Source organism: Cervus canadensis, chromosome 1 (genome assembly GCF_019320065.1).
Source record: "Cervus canadensis isolate Bull #8, Minnesota chromosome 1, ASM1932006v1, whole genome shotgun sequence".
Lineage (NCBI taxonomy): Eukaryota > Metazoa > Chordata > Mammalia > Artiodactyla > Cervidae > Cervus > Cervus canadensis.
Window position 1 is genome coordinate 109429090 of NC_057386.1, and position 18422 is coordinate 109447511.

Genomic DNA, 18422 nt, shown 5'->3' on the forward strand with positions numbered 1-18422 from the left:
CCAAGGGGTAAAGAACCCGCCTACCAATGCAAAAGACATAAGAGATGTGGGTTCTATCCCTGGGTTGGGGAGATCCTCTGGAGCAAGGAACGGTAACCCACTTCAGTGTTCTTGCCTGGAGAATCCCATGGACAGAGGAGCCTGGTGGGAGACAGTCCATGGGGTCCCAAGAGTCAGACAGGATTGAGAACCAAGCAACTGAGCAGCACCTTGCTCACCCTTTCAACACCATGAATGTTCCAGAGTTCGTCACCAGGGGGCGCTGCTTATCAGCTCACAACTGGCAAAACCTCAACACACACACGTGGTCTCTTGACCTGGCCCTGCACCGGTCTCAGTGGCCCGAGTTGGACGTGACAGCAGGTGCTTCCTCTCAGGGGACAAACTCTGAGCCTTGGCCCCCAGGCCTCCTCCTGGGAGTGAGGCTGCACGTGGAGCCGAGCACCCAGATTTGGAGGGTGAAGGGGTGAGGTGGTCATCAGTCCCCACCCTCTTCTCAGAAACAGAGGAGGGGAGGAGCCCTCATATCCCAGGCAGTGCACCCCTCCAGCTCTCCTCAGCCTGCTCCTGCTCCTCCTCATCTCTTTGCTAAGAGCCTGCCCTCCTGCTCCTCTCATTCATGACTTTCCTCCGGATCCTGGGCCTCTCTCTTTCTACAGACTTACAGTGTTGACCTCCATGGTGATGACCCAATTCACTCTATCAGAAGATCATGGACATGTTTCCAAATCTTCCTGAACTTTACACTCACTTCCTCGGCCCCTCCTTGAACCTCTCTAACCCTTCCTCCCCGAGAAGCCTCAGGGCTCTGGCTCTCAGGTGTGACCCCAGCTTTCCCCTCCATGCTCCTCCCCAGCTTCCCCTTGTGTCCCAGGGGATTTTGAATCCCTCGTGTGGCTGATTTATCCCCTGAAACCTCACACTCTGTCCTGTGTGCCATCGAGTGAGGAATCAGGTGGGGAGAGAAACCCTGGTCCTGAGACCTGGGAAATGATTCCTGGCTGAGGAGTGTCTGTGCTCAGCTGCTGTGGGATTGATTTTATGCACAGTGAGCAGAGACGCTGTTGGGGCCCTCGGCTGGGAAAGCAGAGGCTCTCCTGGGGCTCGCCCCCTGGGCGATCACTGCTGCTCCTACTGGACCATGTCTAAGTCAGGTTTGCACCCTATGGTCACGTCCGAGTGTCCTGACAACAACGACCTGCCGTGTCGTGTCCTGTCCCTCATCTCAGATCTGAGACCCACCCATGGCTCTGATAAGTCAGTCTGCCCTGTTTTCACAGTTAGAAGGTCCTGCTGCAATGTAAAAGTCCCTCGGTGGAGATGCCATACGTGTCAGAAATTCTTTACAATTATCTTGTTTAAAGAACACAGGCTACAAGGAAAATTATGTTTTAGAAATAGTACCATGGCAATGCAAAGTTAAAACAGAGCCAGAGTTGGAGACCATTTAGTGATTTAACAACAACATCTTCTTCAGTTAAATTTAGGCATCTATTTTAAGTGCTGACCTTAGACTTTTACTAATCCATGAACACATTTTGGTTCACTTAAAATCTCAAAGTTACACATCCACTGTGTAACACTCACATACACTACAGGGTAAGGTACAGTTGTCTGTTGTTTCCCATCCAGACACAGCCTGAAGGGTGCAATTTCAAAACCACTTTGTGGAAAGTTGCCTCTTAAGAGCTCTGATCCCCAGGTCAGGATGTGTGTTTGTGCCAGGACACCAGGGGGCGATCGGAGGCCTTTCCTGAGTGTCTGGACCTGTGAGAGCAGAGACCAGTCCCCTGGTCCTTCCTGGTTTTTTCTGCTCAGGGTTCCCGCTGTGACCTCCCACCCCCAAGCCCCACGCAACCCCACGTCTGACCACAACTGGCCTCCCTAAGGCACGGGAAGCTGACCCAAGTCCCAGAGGTCATCAGAGCCTTGTGGGAGTTGGGGGGAGGATGGTCATTTGCATGGAAGGCCCCTCCCCCTCTCAGAGTATGAAGAGGGGAAGGAGCGGTGTGGGGACGCTCTGCTCAGCTGTGGGGCCACAGAAGGCAGGACGCCCTGACCGTGTCCACCATGGCCTGGTGCCCTCTTCTCCTCACCCTGGTCGCTCTCTGCACAGGTGACTGGATGGGGGGACAGGGGAAGGGGCTTGGGAAGACTCACGGGCCCTGCTCCCTGCTCTCGTGATGGACCCCCCAGTCACCATCTCTGTCTCTCTCCCTTCCAGGATCCTGGGCGCAGGCTGTGCTGACTCAGCCTTCCTCCGTGTCCGGGTCCCCGGGCCAGAGGGTCAGCATCACCTGCTCTGGAAGCAGCAGCAACGTTGGTTATGGTAATTATGTGAGCTGGTACCAACAGCTCCCAGGATCGGCCCCCAGACTGCTCATCTATGGTGCAACCAGTCGAGCCTCGGGGGTCCCCGACCGATTCTCCGGCTCCAGGTCTGGGAACACAGCCACCCTGACCATCAGTTCGCTCCAGGCTGAGGACGAGGGGGATTATTACTGTTCATCTCCTGACAGTAGTAGCAGTAATGGCACAGTGGTCCAGGCCAGGGGGGAAGTGAGACAAAAACCTGGTCTCCTCCAGACATGGGCCTCCCGGGGCTAAAATATCTCTGTCAAAGTAGACACTGTAGCAGCAGCTCTGAAATGGACATAAATCGTATTTCATTTCACACGGTGGGAACACGAATGTTTGGCCGTACTTCACAACTTACTGCCAAGGTTTTCACCCCAACGCCCTAGGCTGCTCTTCCCAGTCCTTCTCATCCACGTAAGACCATTTAGTGGAAAGCAAGTTTGTTCAAACCACCATGTTCAAACACTATCATTTTAATTTCTGATCTTGAGTAGTGTGTTTTCCTATTATTTTCAACTGATAATTTAGAAGAATCTCAACTTAATGGCTGTATTGTTAGCTGTCCTCTATAAGGTTGCAGGTATATGAATTCCACCCCTGGTTATCCTTGGTTTCTCTCACACAGGACAGCTAAGCCCCTAGAGCTGGTTGGTGTGGGTGTCCACACCGCAGCCCTGATGCCCTGGACTGTTGACACCATCAGTGGTGTGTCATGGTATGTGTGTGGGGAGACCCCTGTCCCCCCCAGACCACAGGTGACGCTGTGGCTCCCTGCACCCTGAGCAGGGTCATCACTGTCCCCGCTGTGCTCTATACTGGGACCAGCAGAAGCCAGTGAGGCCTCCTCAGTCCTCCTGTCCTACCACTCAGACTCCAGGAAGAACCAGGCTCCGGGGTCCCCCGTCGGTTTTCTGGATCCAAAGGTGCCTCGGACCACACAGGGCTCCTGCTCGTCTCTATGCTGGAGCCTGAGGCCGAGGCTGACTCTGACCCTGCAGGCTGGTACAACAGGGCTTCTCACAGAGACACAGGCAGGTGGAAACCGGGACGAGAACCTCAGCCTGTCAGGGGCTTGTTCTCAGAGAACTGTCAAATTTCAAATAAATTCCCCAGAATCAATTAATTCCTGAGATACGTTCTGGTTCATAATAAGTCTACTCCCAATTGTTCAGTCAGTTTTGCTGAAGTCTCAAAAAATGTAAACAGATTCTGACACCACTGAAGTGCACCCTGATCATCCATGTGAACAAGAGAGCCGTGGAGCTGAGCTCCCTTCCCTGAGATCAGGAGCAGGAGGCTTTCCCAGATGTGCCTTCAGCAGAGTCTGTGGACCATCCCAGCAGGCGGATTGTCCCCCACGGCGTGCACTGTGCTCCTGAAAGGTCAGAGCAGTGACCCTGAGGAGTGAGGGGCACTGCTGTTACATCACAGGATGCGGGGAACCCCGGGAGTGGTTCTCCTGACCCACACCTGCTGGCTGTGTCCTGCCCTCCCCTCCTCTCCTCTCCACCTCATCGGAGCATTTCCTATGTCATGGTTGGGGTGGTCTGTGGACTGTCAGGAGCAGGGGCTCCCCAGGATGTGCCTGTGTCCCTCTGCCTGTGATGCCCCTGATGAGCCCTGATCCGGGGGCAGCGTCTCCTGCAGAACGAGCAGCAGGGATACGGGGATCCCCATGGCAATGATGACAAGGGATTCAGGCAAAGCCCAGCCTTTGTGACCATGACAGAGGTGAGGGACACTCAGGGGTTCTGCCCTGCTCTCTGGCTGCTGGTGGGTCCACACGCCCTCCTGGATCACTTTGGACCCCATCCTGATGAGGAGACTGGTCATCAGTGTCACACAGCCCACCACTAAGCACAGCCACAAGGAATTCCCATGTGATGGGGATGTCTGATGGAAGTTTGCCCTCTACTCCAAGGTGGGACCCATCCCTGCCCTGAGCCTGACGGTGACCTCAGCAGTGCTGGGTTAGGTCTCTGCTGCCACTTCTGCTGTCAGTACCAGGCAGTCTCACCTCCTCATCCTGGTCCATTTTATGGGATTCATGACGTTGTCTCCTTTTCTCTCTGGTCTCCAAATCCAAGCAGAATGCCCATGTGCCCAGACACACAGAGTCCCTCACAGGTACTGGGCAGGATGCTGAGGAAGCAGAAGTCCAGCATCTGCGCCCTGGAGCCCCAGGGGGCATCTCCCACCCATGCACATCCCTCTCCTGCTGCAGGCTTTGTGCTCTGCCTGAACCCTGACCCCATGGAATCTGGGTGCCTCCCCTTCTCTGGACACTGCACCTAGGAGCCCTTCTCTGCAGGTGAGGGAGACCGTCCCCGTTAGGACGCAGCTCTCAGACTCCTCACTGGCTCATTTTGTCCTCTTATCCCTCGTGACTTTCCCAGTTTTCCTTCCCTCGTTCCATGTTTGACCTGATATTGGATCAATGTCACTATTTTGAACATAGACCTTACAAACCCGCTCTCATTAAATCTATGGAGTGTAACAAATGAAGGTCAACCATGTCCAATGAAGATCTGGTAACAGATCATCAGGGTTTCTCAACCAGGAATGAAGGAGGAAACTGACAAGGATTACCATTTCTAGTCATAATCTTTTATATCAAGCATTTAGTATAGAAATATAAAGCCATGGCGAGTGGCGGCTGCGCTGCAAGTGGCTGAGAGGAGATACCCCATGTCCAAGTCAGGAGCAGCGCCTGTGCTTCGCTGGAACAGCCCTGAATAGATACCCAGCATCCAAGGTCAGAGAAACCCCAGTCAGACGGGAGGCATGGTGCAGCTGTGAGGAGACAGCCCACATCCAAGGGCAAAGGAGAAGCCCCAGCAAGATGGTAGGAGGGGCGAATTTGCATTTAGAATCAAGTCCCGTTCCCGCCAGAGACTCTCAGAGGCTCAAACAAACCTTGTCTGCACCAGCACCCAGGACCCCACGGAGACTGAGGCAGAACTGTGTTTGAGCATCCCCTGTGGAGGTCCGGGTCGGCAGAGGTCTGCTGCAGGGACAGGGGCTCTGGGTGTGGCTGCGGCGTAAGTCCTCTTGGAGGAGGTCGCAGTAACCCCACCGTGGAGCTGCCGGAACTTACACAGGGCTGGCTAACAGACTCTTGGGGGGCGCAACAGAAGCTTGTGCGCCGGGACCAGGAGGAGGGAGCAGTGACCCCACAGGAGACCGTCCCAGACTTGCCTGTGGGCGTCCGGGAGTCTCCAGCGAAGACGTGGGTCGGTGGTGGCCTGCGGCAGGGTTGGGGCACGGACTGTACTCAAAGACATGTAATACTTGTTGTTGTTTAATTAATTCGTTCATGGCTGGAGTATTTCACGACCTGAGAACAGGCAGCCGCCCCTCCTTCCTCGCTATTCCCCACCGTGGTCATTCCCCGAGCGCGTCACCAGGGGGCGCTGTGCACGTGCTCAGAACCGGCAAAGCCTGAACACACCAGGTGGGCCCCTGACTGGGCGAGTCCCCAGGCTCAGTGGCCCGAGTTGGACGTGACAGCAGGTGCTTCCTCTCCGGGGACAGACTCAGGGCCCTGAACCCCCAGGCCTCCTCCTGGGAGTGACGCTGCAAAGGGGGCCCATGAGTGAGACCTGGAGGGTTTTGCATTCAGGCGGTAATCAGGCCCCACCCTCTTCCCCAGGAGCAGAGGAGGGGAGGAGCTCCCAATCCTGGCCCCGCGCACCCCTCAGCTCCCCTCAGTCTCCTCCGGCTCCTCCTCAGCGCTTCCCTAAGAGCCTCCGTTCCCTCCCCTCCCGCTCTGATTCCTGGCTGTCCTCCCCAGTCCTGGGCTCCCTTCTTTCTACAGCCCTCCACCCCGTGACCTCCTCCAGAATGATCAAGTTCACTTTGTCAAAAGGTCATGGACGTGTTTCCAGATCTTCCTGAATGGGACACTCACTTTCTCCTCCTCCCCTTGAACCTCTCCGACATCTCCCTTCTCCAGAAGCCTCAGGTCTCAGACTCTCAGGTGTGACCCCAGCTCACCCCCTTCCCCTCCTCCCCAGGTTCTACCTCATTTCCCAGGGGACTCATGAGTCCCTCCAGCAGCTGATTCATCCTTGCAAACGCTCACACTCTGTCCTCTGAGCCCACTGAGTGAGGAACGAGGTGGGGAGAGAAACCCTGCGTCCTGAGGACCTGGGAGTGATTCCTGGCTGGGGTGCCTCTGTCCTCAGCTCCTGTGGGATTGATTTTATGCATTGTGAGCCCAGAGAGGTCCTGGGGGATCTTAGCTGGGAAACCAAACCCTCTTCTGGGTCTCTGCTCAGTGGTCACTGGGCCCAACAGCAGATCTTCTCTGTGTCCCTGGGGAAACTCAGGACAGACCCAGCTCAGGCCACCCTCCCAGATATGATACTGAACCCTGGGCGACACACAGAACCCAGGGAGGTGTTTGGTAGGTCAGAGGACAGGGGCACATTTGTTTGAGGGGCCCTTTCTCCTGGGGGTGGGGGGCTAACAGACCGGCAGTCGCAGCCTCAGCACAGCTCTGGGGCGGCCGGCCTCCCCTGCACTCCTGACCCCCCTCCTTCACTGCAGAGGTCAGGACAGCCCTCAGCACCCTGACGCCCCCTCCCTCACCACTCCCACCACATGCAGGAAGCGTACCTCCCTGTCCTTCCTCAGGACATGAAGGGTGTCTGGGATTTCAGGGTCCCTCTTCCAGCCTGTGCTGACACAGCCGCTGTCTGCATCTGCCTCCCTGGGAGCCTCGGCCAAGCTCACCTGCACCCTGAGCTGCGGCTACAGCAGCTACTATGTGAACTGGCACCAGCAGGGCCCAGGGAGGGGCCCCCGTTTCCTGATGCGAGTGGGCACCAGTGGTGTTGCTGGATCCAAGGGGGATGGGATCTCTGACCGCTTCTCAGGCTTGGGCTCTGGCCTGGAGGGTCCCTGACCTTCCAGAACATCCAGGACGAAGACGAGGCTGACTACATCTGTGGGGCAGCCCATGGCAGTGGGAGCAGCTTCGTGTAACCCACAGTGACACGGGCAGAGAAGTGAGACCAAAACCCCAGTGATGGCGCCTCCCCACTGCCCTCCCTTTCCTGGAGCCACAGTTCGGTGGGCAACAACAGACGGACCTTGAGAGTTTCCACCTTTCCGAGTACATTCATAACTCAGCACCTATCACTGAGGGTCGTCTGTCTTTGCACGACCTTCCGGGTCTTATTTCACAGAAAATATTCCCTGGGTTGTAAAGTATAATCCAATCTAGACATCATTTCAATGAAATAAGTCATGCCATGAGATTCAAAGCTCTAAAATAGGATCCCTATATGCTTTGCTCTTTCAACGAGTACAGCATTCGGTTAGCTCAGCACTGTGGAAGTGAAAACACAAATCAACTCCCGTGACACTAGTCGGAATCAATTTCTCGAATGCACATGAGATTTGGAACATGAAACGTGTTTATGTACTAAAGAGTGTCCTCTGGAAGTGCTGATGTTAGGAAGTGTCTGGCGGGCTACAGTGTATCGGGTCCCAGAGAATTGGAGACGACTTAGCGACTAAACAAGAAGAAGAATGCTACCCTTGTCAATGCAAAATTAAAATAGAACATATGATTTCCTTGAAAAACTTCATGCAGCTATTTTAAGTGCTGACCTTGGATTTTCGGTAATCCATGTACACGTTCTGATACATTTAAAATCTCAAAGTCACACATCTGCAGTGTAACACGCACACGCCGTGCAGGGCAAAGTACAGCCAGCTGGTCTTTCCCAATAGAACAGTCCCTGACTGTACCTTCTCAAGCCCACTATTTGGGACGGTTGATCCTAACAGCCATCACGTACCATCTCATCCTCTGTCATCCCCTTCTCCTCCTGCCCTCAGTCTTTCCCAGCACCAAGGTCTTTTCAAATGAGTCGGCTGTTTGCATAGGTGGCCAAAGTATTGCAGCCTCAGCTTTAGCATTGTCCTTTCAGGAGTATTTAAGGTTGATTTCCTTAAAGATTGACTGCTCTGTTCTCCTTGCTGTCCAAGGGGCTCTCAAGAGTCTTCTCCAACACCACAGTATCGTTGTAAAGCAGCTATACTCCAATAATCAAAAGATAACAATCATTCCCAAATGGATCACAATTCTCCCTGCAAACACGGTCATCACCTGCCATGAAGCACAAGGGAGGAAGTTCTAGCAAAGAAATAGAAACTATGAGAAAAGACATAGAGGAAAAAAGAGCCCTGGAACCATCCTCCTCTAGTCCCAGATAAGCTGATATGTCTGAGAAGGGGAGGTGCAGCAAGAGGTTCTTGAACTCCAAGAGCGTGGGAGTTCTGACATTCCCCTGCAGTGGGCACCTGGGGTCACCTCTCCACCAAGAGTGCCTTTGTGACCTGCAACCTGTTGGTGAGAATTATGACTTGGGTGCTGCTCTAACAGAAGAGGGTGTCAGTGTGATTTCAGGGATCCTGAAATTGAAGGTGGCATTTCCAAGGCTTAAAATGGAACCTACACCCGTAAACTCTGAATAGAGAAAACAAGGACCACCCCCACCAAACCCCCCATCCAATCACACACACACTCATAGATTTTCTCCACAGCTGCTTGGCTGGTCCCAGAAAGTGAAGATGCCCTGAAACATATGGGGTGCTGACAGCCTGGTCTAGTGGGGTTACGTGGAGTCATGCACGCACCGGGTGGGGGAATGTTTTTCCCAGACCTTCACTTCCATGTAAGTTTGGCAAATCAATAATAGAAGTTAAAAAATATGTGAAAGTAGTTTAAAATGAAGAATTAATATGAGAATTAATTATGCTGAAAATCAATGAGAATGAATACAAAAATCTTCAAGTTCACAATTATTGAAAGTACTATAGAATTTTAAAATTATATAAACGAAACTCATTACAGATGGTGCTTGCAGCCATGAAATTAAAAGACGCTTACTCCTTGGAAGGAAATTTATGACCAACCTAGATAGCATATTAAAAAACAAAGACAGTACTTTGCTAACAAGGTCCATCTAGTCAAGGCTATGGTTTTTCCAGTGGTCATGTATGGATGTGAGAGTTGGACTGTGAAGAAAGCTGAGCGCAGATGAATTGATGGTTCTTAACTGTGGTATTGGAGAAGACTCCTGAGAGTCCCTTGGACTGCAAGGAGATCCAACCAGTCCATCCTAAAGGAGATCAGTCCTGGGTGTTCATTGGAAGGACTGATGCTGAAGCTGAAACTCCAATCCGTTGGCCAACTGATGTGAAGAGCTGCCTCACTGAAAGAGACCCTGGTGCTTGGAAGGATTGAGGGCAGGAGGAGAAGGGGACGACAGAGGATGAGATGGCTGGATGGCATCACCAACTGGATGGACATGAGTTTGGGTAAACTCCGGGAGATGGTTAATGGACAGGGAGGCCTGGAGTGCTGTGGTTCAAGGGGTCACAAAGAGTCGGACACGACTGAGGGACTGAACTGAACTGAAAAGGAGTTCACAGTGTGTGTTACAGATGTACAGAACAGAATTTTGGACTCTGTGGGAGAAGGCGAGGGTGGGATGTTTTGGGAGAACAGCATCGAAACATGTATATTATCAAGTGTGAAACAGATCACCAGCCCAGGTTGGATGCATGAGACAAGTGCTCAGGGCTGGTGCACTGGGAAGACCCAGAGGGATGGGGTGGGGAGGGAGGATGGAGGGGGGATCAGGATGGGGAATGCATGTAAATCCATGGCTGATTCATGTCAATGTATGACAAAAACCACTACAATATTGTAAAGTAATTAGCCTCCAACTAATAAAAACAATTTTAAAAAAAGTGTGTGTTAATTTGTTTCCAGCTGTAAAATTAAAAGCATAAACTTTGACCATGTTTGTATGGCAACGATAAACTTTCAGGAGAAACACAAAAGAAAATTTGAACAGGAGTGAAATATTGTCTTCCAGGAAGGCACTGAGTAGCCAGATAGTGCAAGCCCTTCATGATTTATAGTGCTGCTTCCTTATACCTGCTTTCCCTTGAGAAGCGGGAGAGGGTATGAGCAGAAGGGACGGGGCAGAGCCCTTAGATGTCAGAAGGAAGGATGCTGGTTCCTGACACCACAGAAGGGTCACTCTGCCTGCTCAGAGTCAGGCTGTGCAGCAGTGACGTGCCACCTGTCCCCTCCCCTCTGAGCAGAGAGTCCTGAGCACAGTCTGCGCTGCGTCAGCCGGGCCCATTGTCCAGTTCAGTGCTCAGGTCCTCCAGTCCTGGAAAGAGCAGCAGAGCTGGCCGTGTGAGGTGTCCGGGAACCAACAGGTCCCAGCCAGAGACCCCAAACCATGATGCCTGCTGGTCCCCAACCCTCAGGATCCGGGATCGGTCTTTTGGCTCCAGATATGGTCACTCAGGTTCCTTGATGACTGTGGGCTCCTAACCTTGGATGAAAGATGAGGATGGGGGTGATCATGATCCGGGCACCTGGACACAGGTGGTGCCCCCACAGTCACCTTCTCTTCTGCATCCTGGGAGCTGGGAGCAGAGTTAGCCTCATCAGAAAGGCAGCTTCTGGTTCCCAAGACAATCCAGTGAACACGTGGCAAAAGTTTTACTTAACTTATTTAGGAAAGAGGAGACTAGGAACTAATACAGTGGGGTCACGGAGTATAAAAGCAAAATGCTTATAGTTCCCTGGGAAAGCACCTCAAAGCAATCTGCATGTGCCTGTGTGCGTGTGTAAGGCACTGCTTCATTTCTAACGAAGGAGAAAGCACCCGCATCCTGCACAGTCAGGAGGCTGCATCCAGGGGTCATCACTGTCCTGACCTGACCCTGATTCAAAGGAATACGTGTGCCTGACGTCTCCTCAGTCCTGACCCTAAGCTGTGAGGGCGCCGTGTACAGACTCACCCTGAGGGTCTGAGGGGAGCCCACAGACGGCCCTGAGGTCACAGGGGACACAGAACGGAAGCCCGGCCAGAAGGCAAAAATGGGACAGAGCACAGAGCAGGGCCAGGGTCTGCCCCAAGGGCTCTGGTCACCAGGTCGCAGGCTGTGTGTCTGGGCCTGGACACCAGGGGGCGCGCGGGGGCCGATCCTGAGGGTGGTTGGGGGATGGGCGCTGGGACCCTGGCGCTGCCTGGTGGCCCCTGCTCCTGGCTCCCAGTGTGACCTCCCACCCCGGGGCCCCCACAGCCCGGCCCCAGTGAACCCACTGGCCACCCTCAGGCCCAGGGGCCTGACCCAGGGCCCAGGGAGGCATCAGAAAATTGTTTGGGGTAGGGGGTTCATTTGCATGAAAGGACCCTCCCCTCTCAGAGCATGAAGACTGGAAGGAGTGGTGTGGGGATGCTCTGCTCAGCTGTGGGGCCGCAGACGGCAGGACGCCCTCACCATGTCCACCATGGCCTGGTCCCCTCTGCTCCTCACCCTGGTCGCTCTCTGCACAGGTGACTGGATGGGGGCACAGGGGACGGACCCTGAGAGATGCATATCCCTTCTCCCTCCTCTCCTTCCTGAAGCCCACAGTCACCATCTCTGTCTCTCCCCCTTCCAGGATCCTGGGCCCAGACTGTGCTGACTCAGCTGCCCTCCGTGTCCAGGACTTTGGGACAGAGGGTCACCATCTCTTGTACTGGAAACAGGAGCAACACTGGGGGTAATTATGCCAGCTGGAACCAACAGCTCCCAGGATCGTCCCCCACACCTCTGATCTATGAAAACAGCAAACGACCCTCAGGGGTCCCAAACTGATTCTCTGGCTCCAAGTCTGGCAAGTCGGCCTCTCTGACCACTTCAGTTCAGTCTGAGGACGACACTGATTATTATTGTTTCTCATGGGCTGACGGCTTGAAAGTTTCCTCAGTGCTTCAGGCCAGAGTGGAAAGAGACAAAATTCTGCTTCCCCCACAGCCATGGGGCTCCCAGGGCAAGGTGTTTGCCCCTCCCTTCCTGGAGTCCCTGAGAGCACGGAACCCAGGGGACTGACTGTCCCCTGACTCAGCACAGCTGCCCCCTCAGCTCGACTCCCCTCCCCAGGGCAGCAGCTCACAAGGGGTGGTCACACACCCCCTGGATGAAGGAGCTGCTGACAGCAGTTGCCCCCGGTTCCCAGGTCGGAGTCAGCAGCACAGAGCAGGGGGGTCAGTGCCGCCCTTGCTGGGTCAGTGGGCAGTGAACGCACATCCCTGTCCTTCCGCCACAGAAGGATCTCCTGTTAAAGGAAAAGGAAATGGAATTCAGAGTTTCAAGTAATTTCCACACAGTCCAGCATCCAGAAAAATTGTCACTTCGATCAAGAACCAGGAAACTAAATATTGAAGGGAAGTGAGACAGCATGAACAGCAATGCTGAGATGCCTCAGATGATGAAATCAGGTGACAGATATTTTTAGGGACAAATCATCAAATATATCTGGTGAGCAAATACAAAAACTCTTTGGTCCAAAGGAAAAGGATATAATTGGAAGGGGAAAAAAAAAGGAATCATGAGAACAAGCTTGTTAGAATAACCTGAAAATACAATGGTTGAAAATAAAAAAGTTCCCTGTATAGTATCAAAGACATGTAATATTTATTATTTAATTCATTTATCTGTTCATTGGTAACGTATTTGGTGAGGGGAAAAAAGCCTGCCCCTCCTTCCTCACAAGGCATCCTAGGTGTCACTAGTGGTAAGGAACCCACCTACCAATGCAAAAGACATAAGAGATGTGGGTTCTATCCCTGGATTGGGAAGATACTCTGGAGCAAGAAACGGCAACCCAATTCAGTGTTCTTGCCTGGAGAATCCCATGGACAGACGAGCCTGGTGGGCTCCAGTCCATGGGGTCCCAAGAGTCAGACAGGATTGAGAGCCAAGCAACTGAGCAGCACCTCGCTCACACTTTCAACACCATGAACGTTCCAGAGTTCGTCACCAGGGGGCGCTGTTTATCAGCTCAGAACTGGGAAAACCTCAACACACCCACGTGGTCCCTTGACCTGGCCCTGCACCGGTCTCAGTGGCCCGAGTTGGGCTTGACAGCAGGTGCTTCCTCTCAGGGGACAAACTCTGAGCCGCGGCCCCCATCCCTCCTCCTGGGAGTGAGGCTGCACATGGAGACAAGCACCCAGAATTGGAGGGTGAAGGGGTGAGGTGGTCATCAGTCCCCACCCTCTTCTCAGAAACAGAGGAGGGGAGGAGCCCCCGGAGCCCACCCCCTGCACCCCTCCAGCTCTCCTCAGCCTGCTCCTGCTCCTCCTCATCTCTTTGCTAAGAGCCTGCCCTCCCGCTCCCCTCATTCATGACTTTCCTCCCGATCCTGGGCCTCTCTCTTTCTACAGACCTACAGTGTTGACCTCCATGGTGATGACCCAGTTCACTCTATCAGAAGATCATGGACATGTTTCCAAATCTTCCTGATCTTTACACTCACTTCCTCGGCCCCTCCTTGAACCTCTCTAACCCTTCCTTCCCGAGAAGCCTCAGGGCTCTGGCTCTCAGGTGTGACCCCAGCTTTCCCCTCCGTGCTCCTCCCCAGGTTCCCCTTGTGTCCCCGGGGATTTTGAATCCCTCGTGTGGCTGATTTATCCCCGGAAACCTCACACTCTGTCCTGTGTGCCATCGAGTGAGGAATCAGGTGGGGAGAGAAACCCTGGTCCTGAGACCTGGGAAATGATTCCTGGCTGAGGAGTGCCTGTGCTCAGCTGCTGTGGGATTGATTTTATGCACAGTGAGCAGAGACGCTGTTGGGGCCCTCAGCTGGGAAAGCAGAGGCTCTCCTGGGGCTCTGCCCCCGGGGCGATCACTGCTGCTCCTACTGGACCATGTCTAAGTCAGCTTTGCTCCCTATGGTCACCTCTGAGTGTCCTCAGAACAACGACCTGCCGTGTCGTGTCCTGTCCCTCATCTCAGATCTGAGACCCACCCATGGCTCTGATAACTCAGTCTGCCCTGTTTTCACAGATAGAATGTCCTGCTGCAATGTAAAAGTCCCTCAGTGGAGATGCCATACATGTCAGAAAGTCTTTACAATTATCTTGTTTAAAGAACACAGGCGACAAGGAAAATTATGTTTTAGAAATAGTACCATGGCAATGCAAAGTTAAAACAGAGCCAGAGTTGCAGACAACTTAGTGATTTAACAACAACATCTTCTTCAGTTAAATTTAGGCATCTATTTTAAGTGATGACCTTAGACTTTTATTAACCCATGAAGACATTTCGGTTCATTTGAAATCTCAAAGTCACACATCCACTGTGTAACACTCACATGCACTACAGGGTAAAGTACAGTTGGCTGTTGTTTCCCATCCAGTGACAGCCTGAAGGGTGCAATTTCAAAACCACTTTGGGAAAAGTTGCCTCTTAAGAGCTCTGATCCCCAGGTCAGGATCTGTGTTTGTGCCAGGACACCAGGGGGCGATCAGAGGCCGTTGCTGAGTGTCTGGACCTGTGAGACCAGAGACCATTCCCCTGGTACTTCCTGGTTTTTTCTGCTCAGGGTTCCCGCTGTGACCTCCCACACCCAAGCCCCAGGGAACCCCATGTCTGACCACAACTGGCCTCCCTCAGGCACAGGACGCTGACCCAGGTCCCAGAGGTCACCAGAGCATTGTGGGAGTTGGGGGGGAGGACGGTCATTTGCATGAAAGGCCCCTCCCCCTCTCAGAGTATGAAGAGGGGAAGGAGCGGTGTGGGGATGCTCTGCTCAGCTGTGGGGCCACAGAAGGCAGGACGCCCTGACCGTGTCCACCATGGCCTGGTGCCCTCTTCTCCTCACCGTGGTCGCTCTCTGCACAGGTGACTGGATGGGGGGACAGGGCAAGGGTCTTGGGAAGACTCACGGGCCCTGCTCCCTGCTCTCGTGCCTGGACCCCCGAGTCACCATCTCTGTCTCTCTCCCTTCCAGGATCCTGGGCGCAGGCTGTGCTGACTCAGCCGTCCTCCGTGTCCGGGTCCCCGGGCCAGAGGGTCACCATCTCCTGCACTGGAAGCAGCAGCAACATCGGTGGTGGTTATTATGTGGGCTGGTACCAACAACTCCCAGGATCGGCCCCCAGAACCCTCATCTATCGTACTAGCAGTCGAGCCTCGGGGGTCCCCGACAGATTCTCCGGCTCCAGTTCTGGGAACACAGCCACGCTGACCATCAGTTCGCTGCAGGCTGAGGACGAGGGCGATTATTACTGTTTATCTGCTGACAGTAGTAGTTATCATGGCACAGTGCTCCAGGCCAGGGGGGAAGTGAGACAAAAACCTGCTCTCCTCCAGACATGGTCCTCCCGGGGCTGAAACATCTCTGTCAAAGGAGACACTGTAGCAGCAGCTCTGAAATGGACATAAGTCGTGTTTCATTTCACACGGTGGGACCACGAATGTTTGGCCGTACTTGACAGCTTACTGCCAAGGTTTTCACCCCAGTGTCCTAAACTGCTCTTCGCAGTCCTTCTAATCCACATAAGACCATTTAATGGAAAGCAAGTTTGTTCAAACCACCATGTTCAAACACTATCATTTTAATTTCTGATCTTGAGTAGTGTGTTTTCCTATTATTTTCAAATGATAATTTAGCAGAATCTCAACTTAATGGCTGTATTGTTAGCTGTCGTCTATAAGGTTGCAGGTATATGAATTCTATCCCTGGTTATCCTTGGTTTCTCTCACACAGGATAGCTAAGCCCCTAGAGCTGGTTGGTGTGGGTGTCCACACCACAGCCCTGATGCCCTGGACTGTTGACACCGTCAGTGGTGTCACGGCCCATGTGTGGGGAGACCCCTGTCCCCCCCAGACCACAGGTGACGCTGTGGCTCCCTGCACCCTGAGCAGGGACATCCCTGTTGCCGCTGTGCTCTATACTGGGACCAGCAGAAGCCAGCGAGGCCTCCTCAGTCCTCCTGTCCTACCACTCAGACTCCAGGAAGAACCAGGCTCCGGGGTCCCCGCACGTTTTCGGGATCCAAAGGTTCCTCGGACAATGCAGGGCTCCTGCTCGTCTCTGTGCTGGAGCCTGAGGACGAGGCTGACTCTGACCGTGCAGGCTGGTACAACAGGGCTTCTCACAGAGACACAGGCAGATGGAAACTGGGACGAGAACCTCAGCCTATCAGGGGCTTGTTCTCAGAGAACTGTCAAATTTTAAATAAATTCCCCAGAATCAATGAATTCCTGGGGCATGTTCTGGTTCATAATAAGTCTACTCCCAATTGTTCAGTCAGTTTTGCTGAAGTCTCAGAAAATGTAAACAGATTCTGACACCACTGAAGTGCACCCCGATCATCCATGTGAACAAGAGAGCCGTGGAGCTGAGCTCCCTTCCCTGAGATCAGGAGCAGGAGGCTTTCCCAGATGTGCCTTCAGCAGAGTCTGTGGACCATCCCAGCAGGCGGATTGTACCCCAGGGCGTGACCTGTGCTCCTGAAAGGTCAGAGGAGTGACCCTGAGAAGTGAGGGGCACCGGTGATACATCGCAGCAGGCAGGGAACCCCGGGAGTGGTTCTCCTGACCCACACCTGCTCGCTGTGTCCTGCCCTCCCCTCCTCTCCTCTCCACCCCATCGGAGCATTTCCGACTTCAGAGTTGGGGTGGTCTGTGGACTGTCAGGAGCAATATATGCCACAATATATGCCCACGTCCCTCTGCTTATGATGACCTTGATGAGCCCAGATCTGAGAGCACCATCTCCTGCAGAGGCACCAGCAGGGGCACGGGGATCCCCATTGCAATGATGACCAGGGATTCCAGGCAAAGCCCTGCCTTTGTGACCCAGGACAGAGGTGAGGGACACTGAGAGGTTCAGCCCTGCTCTCTGGCTCCTGGTTGGTCCCCCGCCCTCCTGGATCACTTTGGACCCCATCCTGATGAGGAGACTGGTCATCAGTGTCACACAGCCCATCACTAAGCACAGCCACAAGGAATTCCCGTGTGATGGGGATGTCTGATGGAAGTTTGCCCTTTACTCCAGGGTGGGACCCATCCCTGCCCTGAGCCTGACGGTGACATCAGCAGGGCTGGGTTAGGTCTCTGCTGCCACTTGTGCTGTTAAATCCAGGCAGTCTCACCTCCTCATCCTGGTCCATCTTTATGGGGTCCATGAAATTGTCTCCCTTTCTCTCTGGTCTCCAAATCCAAGCAGAATACCCATGTGCCCAGACACACAGGGTTCCTCACAGGTCCTGAGCAGGATGCTGAGGAAGCAGAAGTCCAGCATCTGCGCCCTGGAGCCCCAGGGGGCCTCTCCCATCCCCCCACCCATTCCTCTCCTGCTCCAGGCTTTGTGCTCTGCCTCAACCCTGACCCTTAGGGAAGCTGGGTCCTTCCTTTACCTGGGGATTGCTCCCCTCCTCTCCAGGTACTGGGAGACCCTCCCCAGTAGGACGCGCCTCTCACACTCCTCATTTGCCCATATCTCGTCTTTTGCCTCATGGTCTCTCCCAATTTTCCCTCCCTGGTCCCTTGTTTGAGATAATATTGGATAAATGTCACTATTTTGGATGCAGACCTTATAAACCCACCTCCATTAAATCTCCAGGGATTCTAACAATTGAAGGTTAGAAGGTTAGACTTCACCATGTCCAGTGAAGATCAGGTAATGGTCATAAGGGTTTCTCAACCAGAGATGAAACAAGAGCCCAGACAAGGATGAGATTCCCATTTATAGGCATAATCTTTTATACCAAACATTTAATATAGAAAGATTACAAAATTAGACTAAAAACATCTTTAAATATCTGAGTCAAAAAGAAGTACTCTGAGGACCATGATCAAGGGTAAATGAGAACCCCTGGAAGTGATCAAGAAGAGATTTGTTGTACCTGAGAGCCTCCTATTCTCTTTGCAAAGAGAGAGATAAAAACACAGCCATTCAGTGTGGGCTGGGAAGGTCCCGGGAGACCCTGCAAATTCAGCCTTGACTACATATCAACCTGGGAAGGAAACTCAGACAGAATCATGACCAGGCACAACCCACGGGCACGCCGGGTGTTTGAATCCTGGGACTTGGTTCAGGTGGTTGTGTTCTGGTAGTGAACCCACGAACTAGGCAGAGCAAACTCAGACATCAGGGAATCCTGAAATTCATTGGTTTATCAGCATACCATTCAGGGGTCTGAGGTCATTAGGTACCTGGAGAAATCAATGACCAGGCCCAAAC

The 18422-nt window shown here is 53.2% G+C and overlaps 2 gene segments (V, D, J or C); both read left to right on the top strand.

Annotated features, from left to right (window-relative positions):
- Positions 1 to 2023: 2023 nt before the first annotated feature.
- Positions 2024 to 7347, top strand: LOC122424011. The segment is given in 5 exon segments: positions 2024 to 2116; positions 2225 to 2559; positions 3994 to 4089; positions 7037 to 7180; positions 7276 to 7347. Coding segments are annotated over 5 exon segments (693 nt in total).
- A 4316-nt stretch (positions 7348 to 11663) lies between these two features.
- On the top strand, positions 11664 to 15635 carry LOC122420432. The segment is given in 2 exon segments: positions 11664 to 11738; positions 15182 to 15635. Coding segments are annotated over 2 exon segments (438 nt in total).
- The last annotated feature ends 2787 nt before the right edge of the window (positions 15636 to 18422 follow it).